The sequence below is a fragment of the Athene cunicularia genome, assembly GCF_003259725.1.
Source record: "Athene cunicularia isolate RWA chromosome 5 unlocalized genomic scaffold, athCun1 chr5_part2, whole genome shotgun sequence".
NCBI classification, from domain to species: domain Eukaryota; kingdom Metazoa; phylum Chordata; class Aves; order Strigiformes; family Strigidae; genus Athene; species Athene cunicularia.
This window is the reverse complement of record NW_020799102.1, coordinates 11,117,990-11,144,102: the sequence shown is the minus strand read 5'-3', so window position 1 is coordinate 11,144,102 and position 26,113 is coordinate 11,117,990. Positions and strand designations below refer to the sequence as shown.

The 26,113-nt window shown below is 39.9% G+C and overlaps 1 protein-coding gene across 2 annotated transcripts in view; it reads right to left on the bottom strand.

The window, feature by feature from the left end:
- LDLRAD3 (low density lipoprotein receptor class A domain containing 3) overlaps positions 1-26,113 on the bottom strand; it is a 113,474-nt gene that overhangs the window by 6,125 nt on the left and 81,236 nt on the right. For both annotated transcript variants that reach the window (XM_026850508.1, XM_026850507.1), the window contains exon 5: positions 447-792. In XM_026850508.1, coding sequence (XP_026706309.1) covers positions 447-792 — 346 coding nt within the window. The remainder of the gene's footprint in view (positions 1-446; positions 793-26,113) is intronic.

Sequence of the window (26,113 nt, the reverse complement as noted above, 5' to 3'; positions counted from 1 at the left end):
ATATACTTACCATATGTGACCAGGGTAAGGTTTTTTAAAATAGTATGACCTATAACCTAGCTGTTTTTTGGCAAACCTCCAAATTCAATTTTCATGCTTGGATTCCAGACTGGCACAGGATATCACTACAAGTGATAACATTTCTTTGTGTTCTCTGCCATCCTCAAAATCTCTACTACCAACAGCACGTGCAAAGAGAGCATGACTTACAATTGCCTTAAATACCTTTAATTCCAGTAACAGTAAGGGGATGTGAGGACCATGAATTTTTCGTATGCAGGAGTTCATATTTGCCCAATTTTGTCCTATGCATGTGCCAGAATTGCAATGCTGTACTTCTGTCAAAAGCAGCACACAAATAAATGGGGAGCAGAAGCACAGATTAACAGAGCTGCAACCAGTAGGTGTGAAACTCTGCTGAGCCCAGAATTGGCTCCTGTACTTACCTTTGGTCGAGCACAGCCTCCGAATAGGATGGTGGAGAGTCCAGGTCCACTGGCCTGTGGTAGGCCTGGCTGGACATGTACTGGATCCCATTGTTGACGTTGTAGGTGACGCTGCAGTGGTGTGGGTGATCAAGGACCACCAGCCGGGACAGCAGGACAGGGTGCTGCAGTCGATGCACTGGCAGGGTCATGAGATTGTTGCGTTTCCGTTGGTGATGCAGGACTAAGGCAAGGAAGGCCACCACGAGGACAAAAATGACAGAGCTGCCAATGATAGCGTAGGTAATACTGGGGTAGTACAGCAGCTGATTTTCTGAGGTTACGTAATCCTGGCCGCTGCCTGCCTCTGCAAGACAAAAGGAAAAGGAACCCTGAGATTTGTTTCCATATAAACATGCTCTTAACTTATGCTGCGTTTTCTGCTAATGCACTCTGTGACAAAAGCAAGTTTTCCTTTTTATTTTTATTGGATTGGGAAAAATTAGCTTATTAAAAGCATATACATGCAAGCCAGAGATTGGCTGACTATCACTCAGCCCATCCTCACCAGCAATAAATGTCAGCAGATAAACTACTAGGGAGAGACAAACTGAGAAAGAAGAAAATATACACCGCAGCAGGAAGCATGTGCACTATCCTGGGAGTATCTCCCCCATCCCTAGCTCTATGTCGTAACTTCTTGTTTCCAGAGATGAGGCTCCCAGTTCCAAGTCATAAGCACAGCACCTCAGCTGCACCTAGCAAAGCACACCAGAATCCCAGATGTAAAAGGCCAGATCTTTATTTTTAATGATAACTTTGCAGTGCAGTCAAAGTTTATATGGAGTATATCAAAAAAGGCAGCCACTACATCCTGTGCTCCACAGATCTAACAGCCCAAAATAAGTACAGGGGAAAATACAGATAGCTGCCCAGTAAAAGGTGGTTATTTGGATGTTTATGATAAGAGCTCCTGCTGTAAAAAAATTTAAAAGAAAAGGCCTTGAAACAGCAAAAACAGTAATGTAAGCCTGGTAGATGTGATACCAGTAAGAGATGTTAAAGTCTAAAAGCAGACTGAAGTGAAAGCAGCAAATGGTAAAAACAAAACAAAAGCCCCAAACCAAACAAAAAAACAGATTAGGATAGAACAAGATGAGAAAAAGAAAAACATGAGCTGGGCTGAGGCCAGGAAAGATCAGACAAGTGAGCTTCCATCTGAGATGGAAATGATGAAGAGAATGGTTGGAAATGGTAACTGCGTGGCAGGGAGTAGGAGCAGAAGCACAACCCTAAACTGCAGTATTAAAGGGATGATGAGAAGAGATTAGAAGACCAGATCAGAAGCAGCACTTCACATAGCATATAGTATATGTTTTATTTGCAGGAGGCACTGAGGAATCGGCAAAGTTTCCAAGAATTGTAAGAGAAGTTACAGTTGGATTTGTTCAGAGCCATGATACAGGAGAAGGAATTCCCACCCGGGCCCTGGGTCCGCAGAATGAAGAAGTTAATGGAATGATGACTTCGGACAACATCAGAATGGATCTTCAACTGCACACGCATCTTATGAGAAAACACAATGAAAGGCAACAAAATGCAAAGGAGGAAAGAGACTCAGAGAAGCAAAATGGCATAAACACAGAGATGCAATGCTGCTGCACTTGAGGCCGGTGCCAGCACCACAGAACCATGCTCCCCCACCTCTGTTTCAGCCCTCTGTTCACAAGGTCATACAGCCTTTGAGTAATGTTTTCTTTTTGGGGGGAGAATTTCTATTTCTCTGCAAGCTGTAACTCCTCATTAGCCTCAAAAAGAAAAATACTATACTGATATAAGACATTCATCTACCTCAAGAAAAATGAGAGGCTGAGTAAAAAACAAACAAAACAAAACTAACCCCTTGACCTCCAAAATCCACACAATTACAAGAGCACTATCCATCCAAATTCTTCATTTCCTACTGCAGAAGGCCGGGACAGTAAATCTTAACATACGATTTCCCTTTCTTTCACTTATCAACTAAAACCGCTTTCTGGTCACTCAGAATTGCGACAAAGCCACTTACAAATTTCTCCAGCAACAAAATAATGAATTATATACCTATACCAGCTGTGTCTGGCATAATAGAAGAGCTTTCCTCAAGCACCCATTGTTCTGCATCTAGATGCTTTGGGTATTTCTCTCAATATTTGATTTTGGCAGTTCACTTCCACGGTTAAACATCAAACCACACTTTCCAGAATCACTAAAAATAACTTATGTATTCATTAGGTAAGATAATACAACATAAAACGGCTAATCCTTTAAACACCTCCATTTAAAATCATATATGTTTTAGTAAGAAGGGATGAGATGGGAAAGACTCTGCCAGAACTAGGAGAACTTGATTATTGGTCCTGCTACTGACTACAAAAACTACCACTCTTAAATACATCTGTTTTACTGAGGATGCCACTACAAACAGAGCAGAGCTTTGGAGGCCAACTGCAAGCCCCAGAGTTTTCTTGATACCTAGTGTCACACTGCAGCAAGGATCCCTACTAATTTTATTTCCCCATGCAACTGTGCTGGAGAGAGAGCAGAAACCATTGCTACCCGTCAACAGTAAGTCTCTGGCTCACTCAGCAAAGTGAACAAAGTCTGCATGAAGAATGTAAATCAAAGCAGAAGGGAGGAAAGGAATTTACATGTATTAGTAATTTTAATTATAGCTCATCACGTATTGCTGTGGCTTCTTCAATACACTCCCTGAGTTCACCAGCTGAGAAATGAATTCATGTCACATACCACAGACAAGGGCCAGCGTAGGGAGTATAGTGACAAGTAGATCACTTTTATGCAAACATCAACAAATTTATTTGCAAAGGATGATACGTGGACGAATACCACTACCTTCAATTCTTCAGTGCAAGGAAGGCAAATATATTATGACATCCCAGTAAAATACCACAAGACTTCCATTCAGCTTGGTTGACTGGTTACTGTGCACTGGCCTAAGACAGAACAGGATGCCTTTGCAGACCTGAGGGACCTAATTAGTTACCATGGGATCATTCTGCAACAGCACAGTCTCTTTTCTTCATATCTTCATAAAAGGATAGAAAAATGAGAGAAGTGAATTATACATCTACTTCTTTTCAAAACTTTCAAGGTTATCCATCTGTTTAGGATAGCATCCTCTAAGTCCCGCATGAAAAGCCTCCATAAACCCAAACAGATTAACTGGATTGCTGAAGAAAAAACATCTTGTCAAAAGTCAGATGAGATCTGATGACCAGCTTTAGAATAGTCTGAAACAAAACATATATTTTATATGGCTTTATGATCCTTTCCATACAACAACCACCCGTATATCTTGCATAGATTCTGGATAAATTTGCTGTTAACATGCTGTTTTGGAGCTTTGGGATTACTGTGGCTAATGAAACACCTGTTTGTTTATCAGTAACTACTCCTTTTCAGGTTTTTAGATATGTGGCTTGTATTCCCATTTATCTGGGCATACCTCTGAGAACAAGAGCAATCTAAGGGCATGCCTAGGCTAGGGACTACAGGTCTGTATGGGGAGCTCTGAACCAGAAGTCCAGCCGTGAAGGGGCTGTTTGAATAGCACTATCTGGTGCAACTTTTGAACCAGCCAACACAGCAGTACTGCTTCAGGGATCTCAATTAGCATCTCCATCAGTTCAGCTAGTTCTAGCCTGTGTGTCTCTAACATGGAGCTGCACTGATATATCCCATGAAGAGGAAAGGATTTGGTTTATAGGTCAAGTGCTTTTTCTACTGCCGTGGGCAGTGCTGAGTACCTTGCATGGAGACTCTCTCCCCATGCAAAGAATCCAGCTCCCTAAACACACATTGTCCTTACGCCTTTACAGGGACAGACAGAGGCACGCTGTATCTCTGAGACGGAGTTCTGCCTAGGAAGATACAGCTATCATAGAAACAAAGTCTTCTTCCACCACCATAACAGCCACCTTCTTACCTTATAGGTAGGTTTTCTAGGCCTAGAAGACACAATCTTAATGTCCCTTAGCAAAACATGCTCACAAGTGGAAGTCCAGTGGCATTTATAGCTTCTGCTGTGGTGTAGTTTAAACCAAGACAGACCAACCAATCTGCATCTAACTTCCCTTTCCTAGTAGAGTCAGTAAATCCAAAACAGCAAATGATGGAAGTAACATTACCTGAGCCTATCAACACTGCTTGACTTGTAGCCCTACAGAGGGCCCTTCCCATTCAAGGAAGAGAAGTGAACTGCCCTTAATGGTCTTCCAAAATAATGGTCTGGCAAGAAAACTGCTCTATAGCACAGCTGAAACAAAAGTAGCAGAACTACAAGGCGCTTTTGCATACAAGTTACTTTCACACCAAGTTTTTTCTTCATCTTACTATATATCTGATCATGCTGAAATGAGTAACTTCTTGGTAAGATTCTGGTTTTTGGTGGGTAACTAGCTGAGACTGCCTGAGGAACCTCTACCCATTTTGAGCACATTTTAATAGGGAGAAGGTGAGATGTAAGAACACCTGAAAAATCTTAGCTGGACATGCATGACTCCAGAAAGAAAAAGCAACGACACTTTAGTTCTGCTCTATTAACTTTCAGCAAATATTTACACATCACAGAAGTAATTAAATGGAATTTCTTGAAAATTCCGTCATCTTCTCCGAGAAGAAGCAGGTATTATCCAGGCAGGTTTAAAAAGCTCTGCTCTGCTCTGCTTTTAAAAACAAATTCACAAAAAAAAAGGTGAGTGGGCTAGCTATTTTAGCTTAAATTCATGGAGTATTTATTCTTTCATGCTTCCCCCCACCCCGATTAAGAAAATCTATGTTTTCTACTCACACGACATATAAACAGTTTATCAATGCCACTTATGCCTATTAAACCTTATTATCTTGGAAATGCTGAATTTGCAGATAAGAGATTTTTTGGAGTGTAAAAAGCTTTGTGAGTAATTTAGGAAAAGACTGATAAAGGAAACATAACGAGTTGTGCTCAGAGGGCTATCTTATTGACTGTGAACAAATTTGCTGTCTTGAAGTTTTACAGAGATCTGAGAGTAATGGCATTAAGTCTGCCAGACACAGGGATGAGGGTCTATTATTTTATCTTTCACAATCCTCTGCTCAAGCCTGGCTTTTCACAGTCCATCAGAGAAAAAGCTTTTGAAATACATAATCTGAGCAGACATCTGTAGCCTTAATGAGCACGAGTCATGGTCCATCTCCAGCAAAGACGCTACTGTAACAACACATTTAAATTCCAACTGGTTAAAGAGCAGAGCTGCAGCTTGGAAGGTTAAAGATGACAAATATCAAATACAACCAGGCAGAGCCTCTGCACATTATTTACTTTTTGTGCTAGGAGTTCCTATGGCATTCTGCTGGGTCTTCAAAAGCTCTTAAATTTCTCATCCTTGGTCATTTTATGGCCCACTAGAACAAATCTTATGTAGATTTTATGCAATGGACATCAGAATATTCTTATTCTAGTGATGTCCTTTCTAACCCAATCACCTTTTTTCCCTTCTCCAAGCTACAAACAAGATCTAGCTCAGACAGCACAGCACCTTGACTTCATGGAGTTTCATCCTCAGTTACCATGTATTCCCCTCCCCAAGCAGATTCTTATTTCCCTCAGACACCCAAGACAAGGATTTGTTTTCAACTGAATTCAAAGCATCTTTCTGCACTGCTTTGGCTTTCTCCAATTCAGGCCCAGAAGATAGATTTCTTAATAGAATTTATCCATGGGAATTGGCCAAAGGTTAACAATTTGATTACCTCTTTGCTTACCAGGTCAATGGATTTCTGGGAAAGCAGCAGGATGAAACCCCAAACTCCTTCCAGGTACATCTACAACAGCGATGGCTTCACATCCAGACAACATTGATCTGCACAGATGTTCTGGCTTGAAATGGCACCAGGTTATTCTGTGTTTCACCTTGTGCTAATCACAAGTGTCTCTAATACCCACAGACCAGAACCACACCAGTCAGCAGAGCCCTTGAGCTACAAAGCTGGAGCAGAGGGTGACTCCATTCCCTGATCTTATTGCCCATCAGGTCATTTTCGCCACCTCTGCCCAGCTCCCTGCCCTGCCATCACCACCTGAAAACTAGATAAGGATGTTCTTGGGCTCTCAGGACATTCTTCCAGGTTCTTCTGTACTGTCAAAAACTACATTTTCCTCAAAAGCTTAAGTGCTTCAAGTATTAATCAGAAGTCTAAATACCGCTGGGTGCTTTGTCTTAGCCTATTCTTTCAGAAAACTGAAAAGGCATTCATGACCTTGCCTGCATAAACGGAGTAGGACATCTTGATATGGAGAACTTGTTATCCATCCATCCATATTTTTTTTAATCCTTATTGGTATTAGTGTAGCATCTTGGAGCTCTAGTGATGAAATAGGATATCTCTGTATGATGTACTGTACAGGTTCTGACTAAGACAATGGTCATTGTTCCAAAGAATTTAAAGCTAAGTGTAAGACTTGGAATTATATATAATTCTAAGTTTATACAACTAGCTGGCAAGTCACAGATAAACCTCAAGACTGTATTGGTCAGCAGAATTAGCAGCAGTCTCAGCAAGTCTCATTCAGTGCATCAGAATGAGTGCATTACCCATGTCTTCCTGCCCAGACTTAAGCCCCTCATCCTGGCCAGGCACTGCAAGAGCTGTGCTTTTCAAGTCTTTGCAGCTGCTGAAAGAGCAGCTGAGTCATCAGACTGAAGATCAAGAGCCTCACCTCTCACATGCCCCCCTTTTTATCATCTTCAGGGTAAGATAATTACTCCATGCACTTCAGACATTGCAGTTTAAACATTTAAAAAAAAAAAAAAAAAAAAAAAGGAAAGGAAAGCAGCAAACTGAGCAAATAAGTAGAGAACTAAGAAATACTTAGCAGTAGCCATGGCAACTAAAGTTCTAAAATTAACTTGGCAGGAATGTAAAAACCTGCAAAGGCAAAACCTGACATCAAGCATGGAAACAAAAGGTCCAGGCTTGGCAGCTGGATGGAGGCCAAGGAGGAAATTAAAGTGTTACTCAAATGCAATTCAGGATCACTCTGACACTGATCTAAGCAGCACTTCCTGGACATGCGATAGCCCAAAAGGCTAGTGGTGTAATTTGATTAATTCACAGCTAGCACAGAAACTATGCCCAAAAGGAGGGGCAGAACACAAAAAGGATAAAAAAGGATAAACTTTCTACTAATAAAATCCTCTTCTCTAAATAGAAGGGCTCAGTTACTTCTGTTCGTCTCCTCTTTGTCCTTTGAAAATGGAGGGTCACCATCATGGAGACTGACAAGAAATTAGTTATTATATACTTCTCATAACATTTTATGACAGGAAGATGCCGCTCAGCAAGAGTCTGGTGCACTGAAAGCTCTAGGGGCTTCCTCTACTATCATTCTCCTCTCAGTCACTAAATTAAACCTGTTCTGCAGAATCTCAAATAGCAGCACCACTAAAAGGCTCTTTGGTGGAGCAATCCGATAAAATAAAGCAACAATGTGCTTTGTTCAAAGAAAAACTGCATTGTCTTCGTAGCATAAACGTGCTCTTGCCAAGACCTATGACAATGAGCAGCATTCCAGGCTCTAGCCCCACTGTCTCCAAGTTGGAGATAACAGCCGTTTGATCTTGTACCCCAGCCTGCTTCTTCCCCCTAATCTCCAAAGAGATATTCCAGTCTCACCTTGTTCAAGTCACAAACAGTATTCTCCAACTGCAGGAAAAGTCCAGATTTTCGGTCTCTGGTTGCTGTGTAATCCTTTGTGTACAATTAATGAGTAGTATTGCACAGTCTTGAAAGTTGAAACAAAGGAACGTTTTAACAGAGAAGTTAACAGAAATGTGAAATTCAACCAGCAAGACCCAAGTGGACTCAAACAGTCTCCAACATCAGCTTTATCTTTGCTTCTTTAACTAATGGCATAGCTAGTGTATTTTCTACCAGATACCCTTGGCAACACTGGCAAATTTATGTGCAAGTGCACCAACCTGTCTTCTACAAAGGTTAATTGGAGCTCTGAGGTAGGTAAGAGCCTGGATGTTGTATCAGCTCCCTGCTAGCACAGAAGTATGCTCTTTGATTAATTATTAAAGGTCTTAAGCAGCTTCAAGTCAAAAGTATGAAGGAAAATAAATTTGTCAAAGGCCATGGGTGGCTTTGTCTTTCCTATTCCAGTCTGACCCTGAGAATTTAGAATCCAAGTTTCCATGCTAACATGCTCAGCTAACATTCCTTGGAATCATCTGAATGTCTAAGAGGGAAAAAAACCCCAACTCAAAACAAAAAGTAAACTAATTAAAATGAAAATCAGTGGATGGAATGCTTGTGTGCTTTTACCATCTATCAACCCTGAAACTAAATTACACCATGTTGCAAAAGTGTTAGCAGTTTATCTTGGGTGATCTACACGCCTGCAAAAACGCATGGTATTTCAATAGAACGTCTGGAAAAAGCTTAACGTGGGATGCTGTACAGGGCAGACAGATGAATCGCCTTTTTACAGCATTTATTCTGGAGGTTGGTAAGAAGAGACACATACTGTTCAGCTAGAATGTGTGCATTATCTTCTTCCTAGATTGCTGCATTAGTGGTACAGACAGCTGGCGCACAAGAAGGATAATAAGGCTTGAAGAGATGTGGTGCAGGGTTTACGGAGCCTGCAGAGTCAGCTATATTTGGCAAGAAAGACTGCTTAAGTGTGATTTAGATATACTGTAAAGTAACTTTTTAATCAGCTTTTAAATTTAATCATTGAAGGACTGTATTTTAATGGCTCTGCTTTTTGAAGAAATGTTAGTACAATGTCTGTGCCCTGTCATATATTACTGTTATCAATCCTTTTTTTTTTTTTCTAGCATTGTGAAGAGGTTACAAAGAGATGTCAGATACACAATCCACATAGCTTCACTTACTCAAGATAGTGTCCTCATGATTTAGAAACCATTAGTAGGTTGGGAACTTGAGTTTAAAAAAAAAAAAAAAAAAAAAAAAAAAAAAAAAAAATCAAACCAGAAGGCAGAGTCAGACAAGACCTGCTAGGTCACCTAACCCCTTTCCTAGGATCACGTTTCACATCATCCACTCATACCTCACGCCCCCTCACTGACTGCTTCTAGGATGCAACAGAGGAAACTGGGCGGCAAGTCCAGCCTAGCAAAAGCTCTGCAGGCTGCCCTGGCTGCCTCCTGGAAGCAAAAGGCCCTTGGGGAGGAAAGCAAGACCACGATCGCTCAGTGGATTTGGGTAGATGCGCAGCTCAAACTAAGGTGGAGCTCAGCGCTTGGTTCCACCAGAGAAAGCACCTCTGTGAAGGTGCATCATGAGATGCTTTGCTTCTTAGAGTTATCCTGGCTTTTGCCTTACAATTGTTTGACACACAAACAAATGTTTCTCTCCTGCTACATGATCTGTAAGCTCAGTGTAAACAGCAAGAGTCTTGCCAAACAGCGTCCTCAGAAGATCCGCTATGTTCAGGTTACACCTTCAGGAAGGTCTTAAACACCATACTTTTGCAAATCAAACTAAATCTTTCCTCTAATATTATAAAAAAAGAAATAAAGCATAAAACACAACAGCAAAAATGACAACACTTGGCTGTGAAAGTAGCTATTACACAGCTGTTTGGCCTTCTTGATCACAAGATACAGACTGTCTAATGCCAGAGAGAGAGGGGGAAGAAAAAAGAAATAACAGAAGCAAGCAAAGGGAAAAAGAAAGGAAAAAAAAAAAAAAAGAAAAAAAAGACAAGCAAGTGAAGCAGAGGAAAAAAAAAAGGAAAAAAGCTGCATTTGAAAGCTATTGTACACAAATGGGACACCAAAGAACATCTGTAAAGCATTAATGCAGGAAGAAGATAAACGTGCTTTTCACCTTCTGCTAAAAATCTCACTTGATCAGAAAATACGGCACTGAAAATAGGGAGTGGGAGGGTAGGTAACCAAAGGCGATGGCTGCCAGCAGTTCATCAGAAAATAGAAAGCTTTTCAGGGGGGCACGAAGGGCTCTGCTCTGAATCTGATACTATTCAGTAAACTACTTGAATGACAAAGTGGAGAGAATATGCTTATTCAGCTTGCTGTGAGGTAGCACAAGCACTCTGCTAAACACGATTAAAATTCAAAATGATCAGAAAATAGCAAGCATGGTCAGGTTCACATGTAGTCAAGTGTCAGCAAAGAACAGTGTTAACTGGCAGTGGAAAAATGCAACCCCAACAGTACCCAGCCCTAGCAAGGTGTCTGCTGGGGTGTTTATCCAGCTCAGGACATCACACTTAAAAACAAGTAAAGATGAATCAGAGCTTGGTAGAGAACATCAGGAATTATCAGATGTCCATAAGACACTAACTGCCAAGAAATGTTGTAAGAATCAGGGTTGTTCAGACTGAAGAAAACACTGCAAGGAAGCTTTTAATATTTTTAAATACGGAGGTTTGAAGTGAAAGAGAATGAAAACAATGCCTGTTACAAATAACAATATAAACTCAGTGAAGTTTATATTGTTATACTAAGCTTTCAAAAGCTGGAGGAATATGTCCCAGATGACTACATGAGAGATCACAGCTTTATTTCATACATCTAACTGATTAGAGCTGCTGCCTTCGTCTGTCAGTGAACAGTAGCAGCACCACATGCCTCCATGCCTTTAGATTTCCAGCTACCCTGACTGCTTTGATGGTTTTACTGTAGGGACTTTCATCCCTTTATGTCCTTAGGAGAGGCTTCCCAAGTTTTTCTGGAAAATACAAAAAAAATCCTACAAATTTTAAGTAACTACAAGCTAGGGTGAAACTGAATCAGTTACCCCCAAAGGCAAAGCACCACAACAACTATCAGCTACGTGTGTAGCTCTGTGTCAGATACAGCTTACCAAGTGGAAAGGGTAATGAAGCTCTGGAATACATCACCTCCAGGTAACAATGGTCTAGACACCTCTTTGGAGGTACCCCAAGACCCCGGATAGTCCTGAAGGTATATGCTGGCCTATAGTTAAAAAAAAACCAAACAAACAAAAAAACCTCCACCCCTGCCAATCAAAGAACCCAAAACACCCCCTAAACCCCAAATTTTTGTTATTTCTCCAAGTGAGCTAGCAAACCTGCACTAGTTTCACCAAGCCTGAGTTCAGATAAACAGAAAAAAGATGAAATACACCCTCTACCAATGAGGATGGACCTCTTGTTTTAGAGAAATTTATCTCATTTGTTGCATGATCCCCTCCTACTGCCAAGTTCAGCAGAAGTTCATACTTCATTGACAAATCTATAATTTCTACAAGCCTTAGAAACTAACCATGCATTCATAAAGGAAGAAGGAGCTCATCTCCTCCTTTAATGTGAAGAGGAAACTTGGATATCTTTCCTCTGTGGATGGACTTGGCATAATATTTCAAACAGTAAATCAAGATATTATAGTACCTGGGGCTTTAGCCAGAACCTTTATTCCTCATTTTGAAATACGCATTATAAAAATTTTGGTCTCACTTCAGCAAGTTTTCATATAAATAAATTAAGTAAAAATATCTTTAATTACAGAACGAAGAAAATTGCTGCACTTGATGAAAGGTTGTTTATTCAGTACTGACAAATGCAGCCTAATGAATGTGAGTGCGCCAGATTTTATTCTCACTGAAGATGTAGTCTTGCTTTTTATTTCCACAGAGACTGTAGAAACATTTATTTTCCCTTTGACCCTGGCTGACTGAGTGAACCAGTCATACTGAATTGTGCAATTCTTGATATGGAAAGCACGTGTACAATGCAAGACAGAACAATGTATTTTAAAATTTGTATTAAGAGGCAAGAATCATAATTATTAATCACTGTGTCAAAATAATTACTGTATGCAAGGACAAATGAACAGAGTTTTGGTAGTATACTTATAGTTCACATTCTGCATGGAAAGACTGGAGGCAAATAATAACTGTTAGTACAGTTAAGCATAGTTTAAAAGGCACTGAATTAGCTAAAGTGTCACAGAAAAATGAACCTTTATTGACAGAATCTTGGTCTAATGCATAGCAGTGGTAAAGAAGGTTAATAGAAAACCGGCTTATCACAAGCAAAGGATATTAAACATACTGTTGCATGATTCTACAAAACCCCAATGGAACCACGTTTGAATGCTGGTATTCTATTTTGGACAGCTTATTTGAAGACAGACAGAATTAGGTTAGTGAGAGTACAGCATGAGAAACAAAGATGATGAATGGGGAAACAGTGCTTAAATATCAAGAGAGAAAAAAGTAGGATTTATTTAGTCTTGAGAAAAGATGATTAAGAGGAGACATGATTGAAGTATTTATAATAGCCATGGTTTATAAAAATTAAGCTCAGTACTCATTTTTAGATTGTTGGGCAGACCAGAACTAAAGGGTAAAAGGGAATAGATGCAGGATAAATTTAATGACACATTTCACACAAAGAAGAGAAAATAGGTTAAATGATGTTTCATGACTATATTTAAATAAAAGCTGGGTGACCATATGGAATATGTGCTGGAGAATAACCACATCATGTGGTGAAAGCCTCTATGGAGCATCTTTTGTAACAGCTGAGACATGTTTCCGTACACACACACATAACAGCATCTGGAGCAATTCTTAAAATCATTCTTTAAACAAAAAAATTTAAGAGTTTACCTGATTTCAAACAGGAAAAAACAAAAACATTTACTACTTCTCCTTCATAATACAGATGCAAGTAACTAATTATAGTATTTCTTTTACAGTATTCTTCCTTCAAGTATTTACAGACAAATAACAGAAATGTTACAGATAGGTAAACATATTCCTTCCCTAAAAAACAAGGCTTAAATTAATAAAATTATTCACCTAAAGTTGCAGAGCTAAAAATTGTCAGCCAGGATCAGAAACAGCAGTTCTTGGCTTCCATCAGCCACACCCTGCTCTCCACACACATACATGAATTATTAACTTTTTCTTTACTGCCATAAAGGAGGTAGCTTTATTGTTTTACTCTTAAAGTGCACTTAATTATCCTTGAGTAACTCAGTACTGTCCTCCCCAGCATTTTAACAAGCCACTTACAGTGTCCATGTATTCAAGATGGAGATTGATTTAACATGCTTATACATCAGCCTAAAATCTTGCCTAAACACAAATTAGGAAAGAAAATTATACAGAAAATGTTAAATACAACCCCCAAACAATCGCATACACTCGCTCCTCAGGAGCTCCTTCTCCCTTTACAAACCATTTCTCTTTAATTTTTCAGCTAATTTCTGTTTCTACAGATAAGGACTCCATAAAAAAGACCTCTGGAAGCGAAGGGACTGACTCTGATCTTAACATCACTGCATATAGCAGGCACTCTTGCCTCATCCTATTGAAGATCAGGATGGTTCCTCCACCTCATGCTCACCTGTGCAACTCTACATCTTTCTCTTTGAACATTTTTAATACAGAAACAATAAAAAATGTACTTTGCTTTCATCAGGCTTTTCATGGAAGTTTCAAGAGCTAGAAAAATTGGAGCATAACGGTTACCTACAACTCATGAAGTGACAGATGATCTGGGAGGCCTTTACATAGAAAAAATAGAGAAGTCATTTTTACACTCTAGGGTGTAACTACCCTGGCCTTGGGAGTTTCACAGCAGTTTTGAAGGCATTAAAACAAAGAACAGCCTCCATAACTAAGCCAGCTAAAAGTTTAATTAAATACAATTGCTTGCTATGCTTCCCTTCCCCAAACAGCCTCATGCATATTCATCACTGTAATTACAGCAGTAAAAAACTCCACAACTAATTATGCCATGCTTCTCATCTTCTATATGCCTGGAAATTTTTACATAATTACTACTGAAATTAATTGCAAGTTAGTTAATTTTGCACTTTGTCCTTTCAAGCTTAATTGAAAATTAAAATTTTTCGAATCAAGTCATTCTTGTAAGCATGGTGCTTTTAGCTCATACACCAAAATGTTCTTTTAATTGCTTTTAGTAACGTGGCATAGAGTACTAGTAATGTAGCAGAGAGGAGTACTGTAAATGTTATAATTTAAAATAAGAGTGTTGCCCTAATACATATTTACTATATGCTTGTTGGTTGTACACTCTTCAGAGAACATTCAACCTGCCCGCTGTCACTTGGCATCTCATGCAGTACATGAGCACATCACTGCCTGAGACACAGGCTACTCCATCAGTGCCACAGTGAGCTTGGATCAAACTCAAACCTGGAATTTTCTTTGACTCTGTTTCAAACTTTGTACCTAATATTTAAAGCGTGACTAATTATTTTGGATTTCCAGTACTACAATGGATTTCAAAAAAAGTAACAAACATTTCTTCCCTTGAGAGGTGGGGGAAGAGGAAGAAACAAATAGGAAAGCCAAATTTTGACTTGGCCTAGAAAAATAATTGTCTGAAAAATTTTTACTTAGCTTAGAAAAATAATTGCCCTGGGGTACATGCTGTGCCTGGCAAGCCTTTAAATCAACAGGTTAAAGGCTCTCAAAGCTATAAGCACACATTTAACAGGGTGTCCTCACCCATTATGGACACATGGTATCTTACTGATTTGGGATATGCCTTTTATAAAGGACACTGTACAACGTAAAATCTTGCTGTCCACTAAAAAGCATCTAAATTCCATGCTGTGACAGCAGATGCAAGATGCAGCAGCCCTGCAACTTCCACAATGCAACTGGTACTTGAAAAGGACCAGTAACATGCTTCAGCAAACAAGAGGACATTTCAGAGGTCCACACCACATGGGGCTATGTCCATGTCCTTAGCACCCAACAATAATGGCAACGTTAGCTTTTTGGCCCATTAAAACAATTAATTACTGTTTAAATCAAAACAAAAACAACAGAGTCAACTCATCCATATTTCAGCTTAACTCTGAAGCTTCAGTCTTTCTGGGTTTAATCAAGTTTTTTCATCTGTGAAGAAATCTTGCAAAAGTCTAATCAGCTAGTAGATTTTCAGAAGGGCAAGAGAAGCTTGCAAGCAGAACACTTATTCCTTACTCCTCCACAGTCTCTATAAGCTACTTACCTAACTCAATTGGTAAATTTTCTCTTATAATCTTTCAGGGCTTCACTACAAGAACTCAAGGTGGACAGTTTATAGGCTGACTCCTTCAGAAAGCAAATTCTTCTCAAAAGTATGACAGCTGCTCAATGAACAAGACAGCACTACACAAAGGGAGAAAACCAAGTTGATCAATTCTGCAAAAATTCCTGTTGCTCCAACAGTGCAAAAGGTCTGTCCACAATAAATTTGTCACACAGATCCACAGCACAGGCTGTCTATCCTGCCAGGGAGGGAATCGTTACCACTAACTTTTCTTCCAGTCATTTAGAGTGAAGATTGGTGTCCTCAAAAAGGAAAAGGCTGAAGAGGAACGCCTCAGATGTGGCACAACATCAATGAACAAGCTCTTCCAAAAGACTGGTAAGAGCAACTACATCTGGAATATGTCCAGAATGCTTCAAAATCTTGTTGCAACAAAAATCAGATACCAGACACTTAATCCCATCAGTTGTGTTGGAAACTGCTTAGCAGAACACGTCAGCAATAACAAGCTGGAGGACATGGCAGAGGGATAAAGCTGGCTTTGTCCACATCTACAGTAAGGTGTACATCATAATCACCAGAGCAGATAGTATAAGGAAGGTGGAAACTTAATAGCCAAGAGGAATTCCTCATTTCAAAACTCCTGAGTGAAGAGCCAATAGTGAGTTCCCACAGTAAATGAGGAGTAATTAAAAAGGTAATTAAAAAGAAAAAGCGTTGAAAGTCAAGAGCCCAAGAATGCCAAAAAAGCACTTTCAGTAAGCGTCGTAAAGATCTATGATTAGTGATTCCTTACCAGTAAAGCAAATGAATATAGTATTTGTTATGTCTCAGTAGTCTAAGAGCTGTTGAACCTGTGAGCCACATGTATATTATTAACTAGGAGGTTTCTGAACAAACTAGACTGATACGCTGTCAGAAAGCAATGATTTCCGTTTTACAGATAATTTGCAATTCAGTGGGGAAAAATCCCTACTTGTTTACCATGTCCAATTTAAAAAGTCAAGCAAAACATAAATTCAGTCTCACACTTTCATAGACTGACTATATAGTTAAATACTTCTAATCACACAGTATTGCAAAGCTCTTTGTAAACAAGTCCAAAATTTTCTTAACCAAAGAATTTTTGATTCTCATTCTGCTAATGGCTAGCAATACTATTACACAGGTATAGACACAAACCCACAATGAATGGTTTGGTGTGAAATTCTTCCAAGTTTTTATGTACTTTGCTTCTTTCATCTGATGAGTATTCTATGCTGTTATTCAAAATTTGAAAACACCTGTTAGGAACATTCCAGGCTAGTGCAATATTTCCTAAGGACTTCTCCATGCATACCTACATACTGTGCTAAGAAACATTTTTAAAACCTAAGAAGGAACAAAAATCAGATTGTGTCAGTCTTGCAAATATTGACTGTCATCTCAACTACCCCACCATATATTTCTGCTTTAATTAAATATCAAATTGGGCAGTTAGACATGCAGAATTACCGTTGTGATTTAAAATGAGCCTGTTTCCACTTGAAATCAGTGACGGTTAGCAGGATGACCTCAGTCTAGTGGAAAATCCTCAATCCGGCAAGATGCTGGACACCAGAATTTGTCCCTTATGGAATAGTTTAAGCACTATTCTCAGTAATACAAGGGTCACAAATAAGTGCCAGTTTATCTAGTTTAATCCAAACATATCTGAGGTCTATAGCAGCTGAACATTTGATGGAAATAAATTGACTGGACCATTACAGGGAAATGGCCTATTCAGCCTTAACTCTATCAGCTCAGTAAGAGTGGACCTAATGTCAGAAGTCCCTAAATATCTTCAGGTTTGACTGATATTTTTCTCCTCTGACTCATTATTCTCACTGACCATTTCACTCGGCCATCTCAGTACAGGTGCCAGGGGTCAGGTCCCTTCAAGTGACTGAGCTCTCACTGGGGACAACAGCAATACAGGAAAGGGGAAAGGAAAGATAAAACCTAGGAAACAACTCTGAGCCAGAAGCAAGCGTGGAGGTGATTGAGGGGCAGAAGATCCTTTTAGATTACACAGCAAAGTGTTTCCATCAAACACTGAGAATGAGGATTGTCACCTTGAGCAGAGACTCTGCACAGCTTCCTGTTCACATCCAAGGTTTGGAAAACACCAAAACCAACACAACATGATGTATCTAGACGAGGGGATCAAGTGCACCCTCGGTCAGTTTGTAGATGACACCCAGTTGGGTGGGAGTGTTGATCTGCTCGAGGGTAGGGAGGCTCTGCAGAGAGACCTGGACAGGCTGGAGCCATGGGCTGAGCCCAACTGGGGGAGTTTCACTGAGGGCAAATGCCGGGGGCTGCCCTTGGGCCACAACAACCCCCAGCAGCGCTACAGGCCTGGGGAGGAGTGGCTGGAGAGCTGCCAGTCAGAGAGGGACCTGGGGGGGTGTTGATTGACAGCTGGCTGAACAGGAGCCAGCAGTGTGCCCAGGGGGCCAAGAAGGCCAATGGCATCCTGGCTTGTGTCAGCAATAGCGTGGCCAGCAGGGACAGGGAAGGGATCTGAGCCCTGTATTCGGCACTGATGAGGCTGCACCTTAATGAGTGGGTTCACTTTTGGGCCCCTCACCCCAAAAGGCCATTGAATGACTCGAGTGTGTCCAGAGATGGGCAACGGAGCTGGGGCAGGGTCTGGAGCACAGGTCTGATGGGGAGCGGCTGGGGGAACTGGGGGGGTTCAGTCTGGAGAAGAGGAGGCTGAGGGGAGACCTCCTGGCCCTCTACAGCTCCCTGCCAGGAGGGTGCAGAGAGGGGGGATGAGTCTCTTGGGCCAAGGACCCAGTGCCAGGCCCAGGGAGAATGGCCTCAAGCTGCCCAGGGCAGGGTCAGGCTGGCTCTGAGGAAGGATTTCTGTGCAGAAGAGGCTGTTGGGCGTTGGAATGGGCTGCCCAGGGCAGGGGGGGAGTCCCCATCCCTGGAGGGGTTGAAGAGTCGGGCTGACCCAGCACTGAGGGATCTGGTGGAGTTGGGAATGGTCAGGGTAAGGTTCATGGTTGGACTGGAGGAGCTTCAAGGGCTTTTCCAACCTTGATGATTCTGTGTGATTCTGTAAGAAATTCTGTTCTCTCCTGAGGTATGATATAAAGGGACTTCTAGGCTAGCAGTTGGCAATCTGAAACCACCTCATCCATTTTCAGATCTCTGTGAAAAAAAAACCTGTGTACATCCTCCTTCTTTTTCTGCACTAAGATTTTGGACCAAGAATTTCAAAAGGCTACGTGTCAGATGGAGACAGTGGTTCTGCTTCTGGGCAAACCTGAGCAACAAAAGCAATTATTGGCTCAATGATTGCCAAGTAGCTGAACACAGGCCATAGCTGTTTAGCAGGAAGCAACTGCAAGCATTTGGATTTATTAAAAAAACATAAGTATTCAGTGAAAAGCAACTGGCAGCTGAGAAGGTACTTAGTAATACAGTCCTCTTGCATTTAAAAATTGCAGATGTTCCTGAGTATCTTTATAACCCTACTCTAATACTCTGTCTAGACAGAAAACTCATAGAATGTATAACATATGACACTTTCTACCTCCTCTGTGGGGATTAACCAATAAATCAGGTTTGCAGACTCAGAATAAGTGCATCCTTTTGAAAGTGACTTGCCAAGTTTCAGTAAAGGAAAGGTTTTCTCCCATTGGGATTAAAACCATGATGCTTTAAGGATGAGTAGCAAGAGACCATACCCAGGGAAGTAATTAAACCAGTGTTGAAGTAATAGAATCTGTAGAGATGAAGGAAAAAACAATGCCAATTTCTGTGATGCACGTGCCTTTTTCAATGCTGCACCTTACACAAAGACTCCAAACTTGATACTCATTGTACAGAACAAATATTATGCATGTTCTTCATTGCATGCTAATTCCATAATGGAACTGCAACATTATGACATTTAACACAAAAGCAGTATTCTCCTATCCTCCTCCTTCACTAGCATCTAATAGGAAAGGAAACTGGGTGGTGGGATATTATCTAGTCAAGGGAGTTCAAATCCATGTTCTTTTATCTCCCCAGAGTTACTGAACCTACCCAGGCTGTAGGTCGTGGCCTAGCAATTAGAGTTCACCTGGGAAACAGGAGATAGCAATTCTGATCTCTTGCCCAAGGACTGCTTACGCTCTTCTATACAGTGCAACATATAAATACATAAGTCAGCCTCAAGGAGGAGAATGGAATACAGAGCTGCCTCCTCCTGTGCCCTTTTTGCAGCATCCTTCCTCTTTCACCCCCTTATCAGCCCAAGGACTCTCAAATTCTCCCCTGCAAAGGAAAAAACCCAGAAGGAAAAGAGTGTTTCCACCCAAATAGCCTGAAGCTGTACAGTTAAAGGCTCTCTACTCTCGGACAAAAATTTAACTATGATAGTGGATGAAAGGGAAAAGCATCTTATCCTGGGTCTTTCTGAGCTAAATAAGTGCCAACAATATGTTTCTGGTGGAATTTAAATCCTGTTTGTGCAGGTGAGTCCTCCACCTTGGGGAGCCTTTGGTAAATGAACTCCAGCTGAAAGCATCCCAATCAGATACAGGTGTGAAACCTAAGCCAAACTGCTTTGCCCTGTCCAGAAGCAGAAACAGAACATTTCAACTGCATTAATCTAGGGCTATATTTTTGTCCGATTACTTGCCACACCTCAACCGCACAGATCTTTCAAACATGCATCCTTCTCATTCTGTTGTGTCCACCATTATCATCAGTGTAATTCTAAATTATGAGGGACAGATAAACAACAAATTTTCTTTCCTGTTTTTGGCATAGTTTCTTTGCTTAAGCTCTAAATATAACTATTCATCTGTTTACTAGTTGCTTGCTGTTTCACTGCTAACTGGATATAAAGCATTTCATTTAATGAACTGCACATCCTTATTTAACAATCCTTTATACTGCACTGCATTTTTAATAATAGGCTGAGTGAAAAAAAAAAAAAAAAAAGATACTGCATTACATTACCCAAGGCCAATTCCCTTAATAAGGGAAATTTTCCCTTGGCCCAACAGACCAAGTTCATCCGTTCTATTTACTTATACTCAGTGAATGCATGCCACAAAGCATAAGCATTTGCCATGGCAATACACTCAGTGCTAGGGCTTCTGGTGTGTGATAAACATTTTAAATACTATATGGAAATTCCTCCTTTTCTAGCAGAGGAAAGCTCCTACTCATTCATCCATTGTATACTGTGCATTTTTAACAGTTCAAGGGGTCACTTCAATAAACCCTAACCCAGGCTTAATTGTATAGAAATAGTCCAAGGCTCTGACTTTCTCCTGTAGCTAATAACACCTTCTCCTAAAACACAGAGTACACGTTCCTTGGAATTATTATTATTGATACCTTATAGCAAACCAGGTACCTTGGAATTCTTCTTTCACCCTGTCCTGCTTCACAGAGAAATTTGTTTCTTCCTACTGGATCCAAAGTTTCTCACGCTCTAAGTGTAACTCCAACAAACTCATGATCATTAAAATGTCCCAAAACGATGCAAACAAATGTTTTCACCTGTCTAGAAGAATATTCTGACCTAGGTTGAAAAGCAGGAAAGAAGATACAGACCTACACTTTTCAAGCCACAACTTGTCCACAGATGAAGCCTGCTGAAAGCATTCTGGCAGGAATAAAACATGCCAGGCACCCTATTCTCCTGTAATATATGCACATGTATACAAAAAAAGAAACACCTATCTGTCAAGACTATATTAATTTTCACATTTGATTGCTTTGGTCAAACGATGAACCTGCTTTGCTAACTAAAAAAAGAAACTTTCTCCCCCTTTTAGTTAATTCAGACTCTTTTCCATCAACAACAAAAATACATTCTTCTGTGGGACACTGAGCTGTGTGTCTGGGTTTAGTGTTCTGCCTCAGGGTTATACAGTGCATCATAAATCATACAGCACTTAAGATAAAATAATATTAAGTTTATGATCCTGTTGGTTTTTAAAAGCTAATGATATGTGTTACTTACAGCAAACTGCGAGCCCAGTGGGAGGCATTTTAATTAATACAGTTTGTTCAAAGAAAAACAATTGCAATTCCCCCTCATCTGTCAACCAGCTGTACTGCAACCTGAATGTAAGGAACACAGAACAATAAAGCAAGCCTGTGAGAAAATCAGACAGAATTGGGATTTGACAAAGAACAGTAAGAAAATAAGACAACTGCACCAATATTAGGCAGGAAGATTTGAATTTTGTAACATCTACTTCTTAGAAAGTATGAATTTTCACCATCTGCTCTGGTTTCAGGTTTATCTTTCTTAGCAGAGATTAGCAGACAATTCTGAAATACTCTCCCCCAAGGAGAGCTCTTCAACTGCACTGTGCAGTGCTCTAGATTATGAGATTGCAAATTCAGGCATAGAGGAAAAGCATGGTAGCAAATGAGGGAAAGAACAAAGAAAACAGTTTGCACAGCAGAATTAGGCATGGGAATTTCTCCACGGCCCCTGAAGACATACCCACACCAATCAGAGGCCTCCAATTAGACACTAATCTGATATTGATTTTAATCTCATTTACACCAGATTAATTACTACAATAGCAGATGACTTACTACCCATTTAAAATGGAGTATGTTATATTAAAATCAGGTCCTCGCATTTTGACAATCTTAATATTGATTCCCCTAGGGCAACTAGTCTTGGAGAATTCATCTCAGCAACATCTACAAAGTGATTTAAACTACTTAGGCATTCCTTTTTTTTTTTTTAAACAACAAATCTCAAGACTGGTTGACAAGTTCTCACAACAAATACTGTCACACTCATCAGTACTTGGTAACACTTTCATGCTCCAATATTAGCACTGAACTTCAAGCACTTGCTGAAGCTTGAAACGACAGAGACATTTCATTTTTTGGACTGATGCAAATCTAAGTTTATTAACATACTGTGCTGTTGAAATCAGACAGCCTCTATCTGCATGTGAGACCAATCTTGTAGACTACAGGTCAGTTAATAGTTTCCAGTTCGGACCTGAGGATGAGAACTGAAATCAATCTAGATAATGGAAGAGAAGTAATCTCTTCCGCTCCTGCTGAGATCAAGTGATCCAAGAGCTGTCAACTGAATATTTAAGTTGAGGTATATACATACATGTGTGGCTGAGTTTAATTTAGCATATCAGTAGCAATGCATTACTGGACATGTCTTCACACACACAAGTTCCATTTTCCTTCAGCTCTGGGCTCCATTTTGCAATGCCCAATACCTGTTTCTATCTTAAGATGATCAATACTTAATTTCAGAAAAATAAGGAGAAGATTCAACCAGTTCTTCTCTACACTATATAAAAAAATTCACCCGACACATGAAAGGAGTGATTGCAAGAGGGGTAATGTCAAGATCCTTTCCTTTTCACACATTTCCCCTCAAAACACAGGGACTGCTAGTGTATATATTTCTTCTAATTGGGTTAAAAGGAAATGAAAATCAGTGGGTAATGGCATGCAGTGCCAGTCTACTTACAAAGAAAATGACTCAAGATCTGGCATTTGTGAAATTTTAAATAATTTTTTTTTTGGCACTGTTTCACCTCCTTCCCTCCCTCCACACCTCTGTAGACATGAAACAAACTGAATTTATGCAAGTCTCAAAATTTCTCTTGATACAAAGCTTTTAATAGTAGACTATTTTTCAAGCAAAAGGCCAATTTTAAGACCACATGGCCTAGAGGAGCTCAGGATGGCATCCACCAGCGCCCAACCAGGTAAGTGAAAAACTGCTGTCATCATCAGCATCAGATCTTCTCGGAGCTCATTACCACACTGCTCCAGTTTTTGCTTGGCTTAGTATTAGAGCCATGTATTGAAGCTCTGTGATACATCTTGTTTATTTGAAAGTGTGTCCACCATGAGGAAATGGAGTAATACGTAACTGCTCTATTGTTCATTGTCTACTATAAATTTTAATAATTGTTCTAGTCTCTATTCTTCTCACTTGCCCTTTTCTCTTTAGAAAATCAGATTCTTTAAGGTAATGGTGTTTTCACCTCACACAACATCCTCACCCCATTTGCTGGATTTTCAGCTTGACTGGTCTCTTCTTTCAGATGATGATTTAAAGCGGTAGAGACTGTATTTCTACCACACTTATCCATGAAAGAATTACTGATATCTTTTAAATTTGGGTAACTTAAGGACTGTTTCACTGAGTTCTCCAAAGAAATGAAACAGAAGCAGCTCAATGAGCAGCACCGAATACAGAATTCACATCGATGAACTGTATATCCCACATAATGTTTTATATGGTCTGTTTTTTTATATTAATTCTTTTCAGTATATACAGAAACATAAAATTCAAAATTGTCTACAGAATGGAAAACGGCTTTTAATTTTAATTGTTTAGAAGAATCTTTTCTGACTCAAACAATTTTAGGAGATGCCAGAATAAAACAGTGTCTTCTCACATATTGATTGAAAACAATTAACAAACAAGAGCTGTTCTTTGTCAAGTTAGGGGGAGACAGGAACATCTTCATACACCTACAGGCTTCAGACCATCACAGAATCAAGCAGCAGTGAGTCTCTTATCCCCAGTACCCCCACAGCATTTGTGTCATCCCCCAAACTCCAAGGGGCTTGTATGTTGTAGCTTAGGGGAACAGAGGCTGGCATGTACACAAACCATGTGAACATGATCATTATGAAGATGCTAACAAAGAAATTACTTTCCAAGTAAAAACCCTCTGTAGAACACCAGATGCTTCTTCCTGCTGTTAATTAAAAACAGTGAAATTCCTCCCCTGCCCCTATAATAAAACAAAAGCCATTTGTTTAAATGAAAAAACCTCAGTGCCTTCTTTGTGCTATGCCTCATATTTACTTCATGTTTTAGCCTTCCATCACTGATTTACAGCTAAAAATCCTCTCTTTCTGTATTACTGTCTTCAAAGAAAAGCTGTGCTGAAGGAGCACGACTCTTGAAGAACACTGAAAACACTCTTAACTAACTGCATTGTTTTAGCTAACAGATATTTTTCTCTTCCCAATGAGTACTGGGGATTTCATTAATAAAGACAGTCTTTGGAATAACAAAAATCTGCCTAATACACACAAAGCTTAACCAAAAACCCCCCATAAAATCAGAAAGACTTCGCTGGAAACAGAGGATAACATACCTAGACTCCTTAGAAGTATATGCCAAGGCTAGAGAAAGGCTACTTAAGCCTTTCAACCTCTTAAGAGATGTAAATTGATAAATTTCTTACCCATGTAAGCAAAAAAATTTACAAAACCTAAGAGGCAGTTTGATAAACTTCCCTTCATCATCATTTGCTCTCAGAGCAGAAGCAAAAGTGTGACTTAATTATGTTCTGATATATTTACCAGCTGCTGCACTGATTTCAAATGTATATGTACAAAAATGAAAAGGGATGAGTGCATATTCTTGTATTTTGCTAGATAAGAATAAGAAGCATTTGAGAGATTTAGAGGTCAAAGTGAGCATTTTGAGATCAGAATGTAAATGCTTATTTTGCAAATATCCTCTTGTCCCCACATTACTTTTTTTCATACAACTCTCAAGTGTTAGCTTCCAGGAATTCAGAGGTGAAATGGGTCTCACTGCTCGAGAGGATTAACAAGGGATAAAAGAGTCATGCTAAAAACCAAAGATAAAACGGCTAGAATCAGACTGTATTGATCAGAAGGGAAACTTACTTTTTTTGTTGCACTTCAAATTGCTGAGTGATACAAGCATTTTCTGCACACAGAGAGATGCCCATCTCACCTGTGCAGAGGTCAGACAGCAGTTCTGCTGGCATCTGGAGTAACACAACTTTAATTTCTTTTGGGAAACTCCACACACACAAACTCCATGTTCCCAGTGAAATAATCTACTAGAAGCGCAATTTGAATCAAACTGCAAACCATTCAGCAAGATCCAGTCAAGATCACCCTATTCCAATACACTGCAGTGTAGAAGCCCTGAGGAACTACATGAATTACCTCTTAACCTTTCCAAGGGTACATCCAAACGAGAAATGGATTCCTAACTTCTTCCTGAACAGTGTTTTCAGGTGAACTTGTGACAGTATGTTTCTACCCTGATGGATCCTAAAGACAAGACACTAATGCAGAGAGTCCACTACAATTCATCTAAAAGCCATGTTTAAGACCACTGGTACAAACCCATTCATAATCACAATGCAAGGTCTTGCCCCCTTCAATAAAATAAAATCAAATATATTTTTCCCATTTCCTAAAAGTCTTGCTCTGTTTAGACAGTAATTTTGTGCTTTGCAGCTTGTGTAGATAACACAAAACACCCTGCTAAAGCAGAGGTACAATCTTTCATCAAATAGGTAACCTACTGCAAGTTCTGGATACCACATCACATCAAGGTGCAAACAACATTACGCAGTACCATGACTTGGAGATTTTCCTTCTGTCAGCATACAACTGATTACTTAAATCTGAGCTTTGGTTATTTGCTGTAGTTCGTTGTTTGGTTTTGTTGTTTTTTTTCCTTTTTTAATTACCTGAAATTACAGCTACTCTGTCAAGCTTAAAATTACAAAAATGATTCCCCTCCTCCCTTAAAACCTATTAGAGCCCTTAGAGATGAACTTATTTTTCT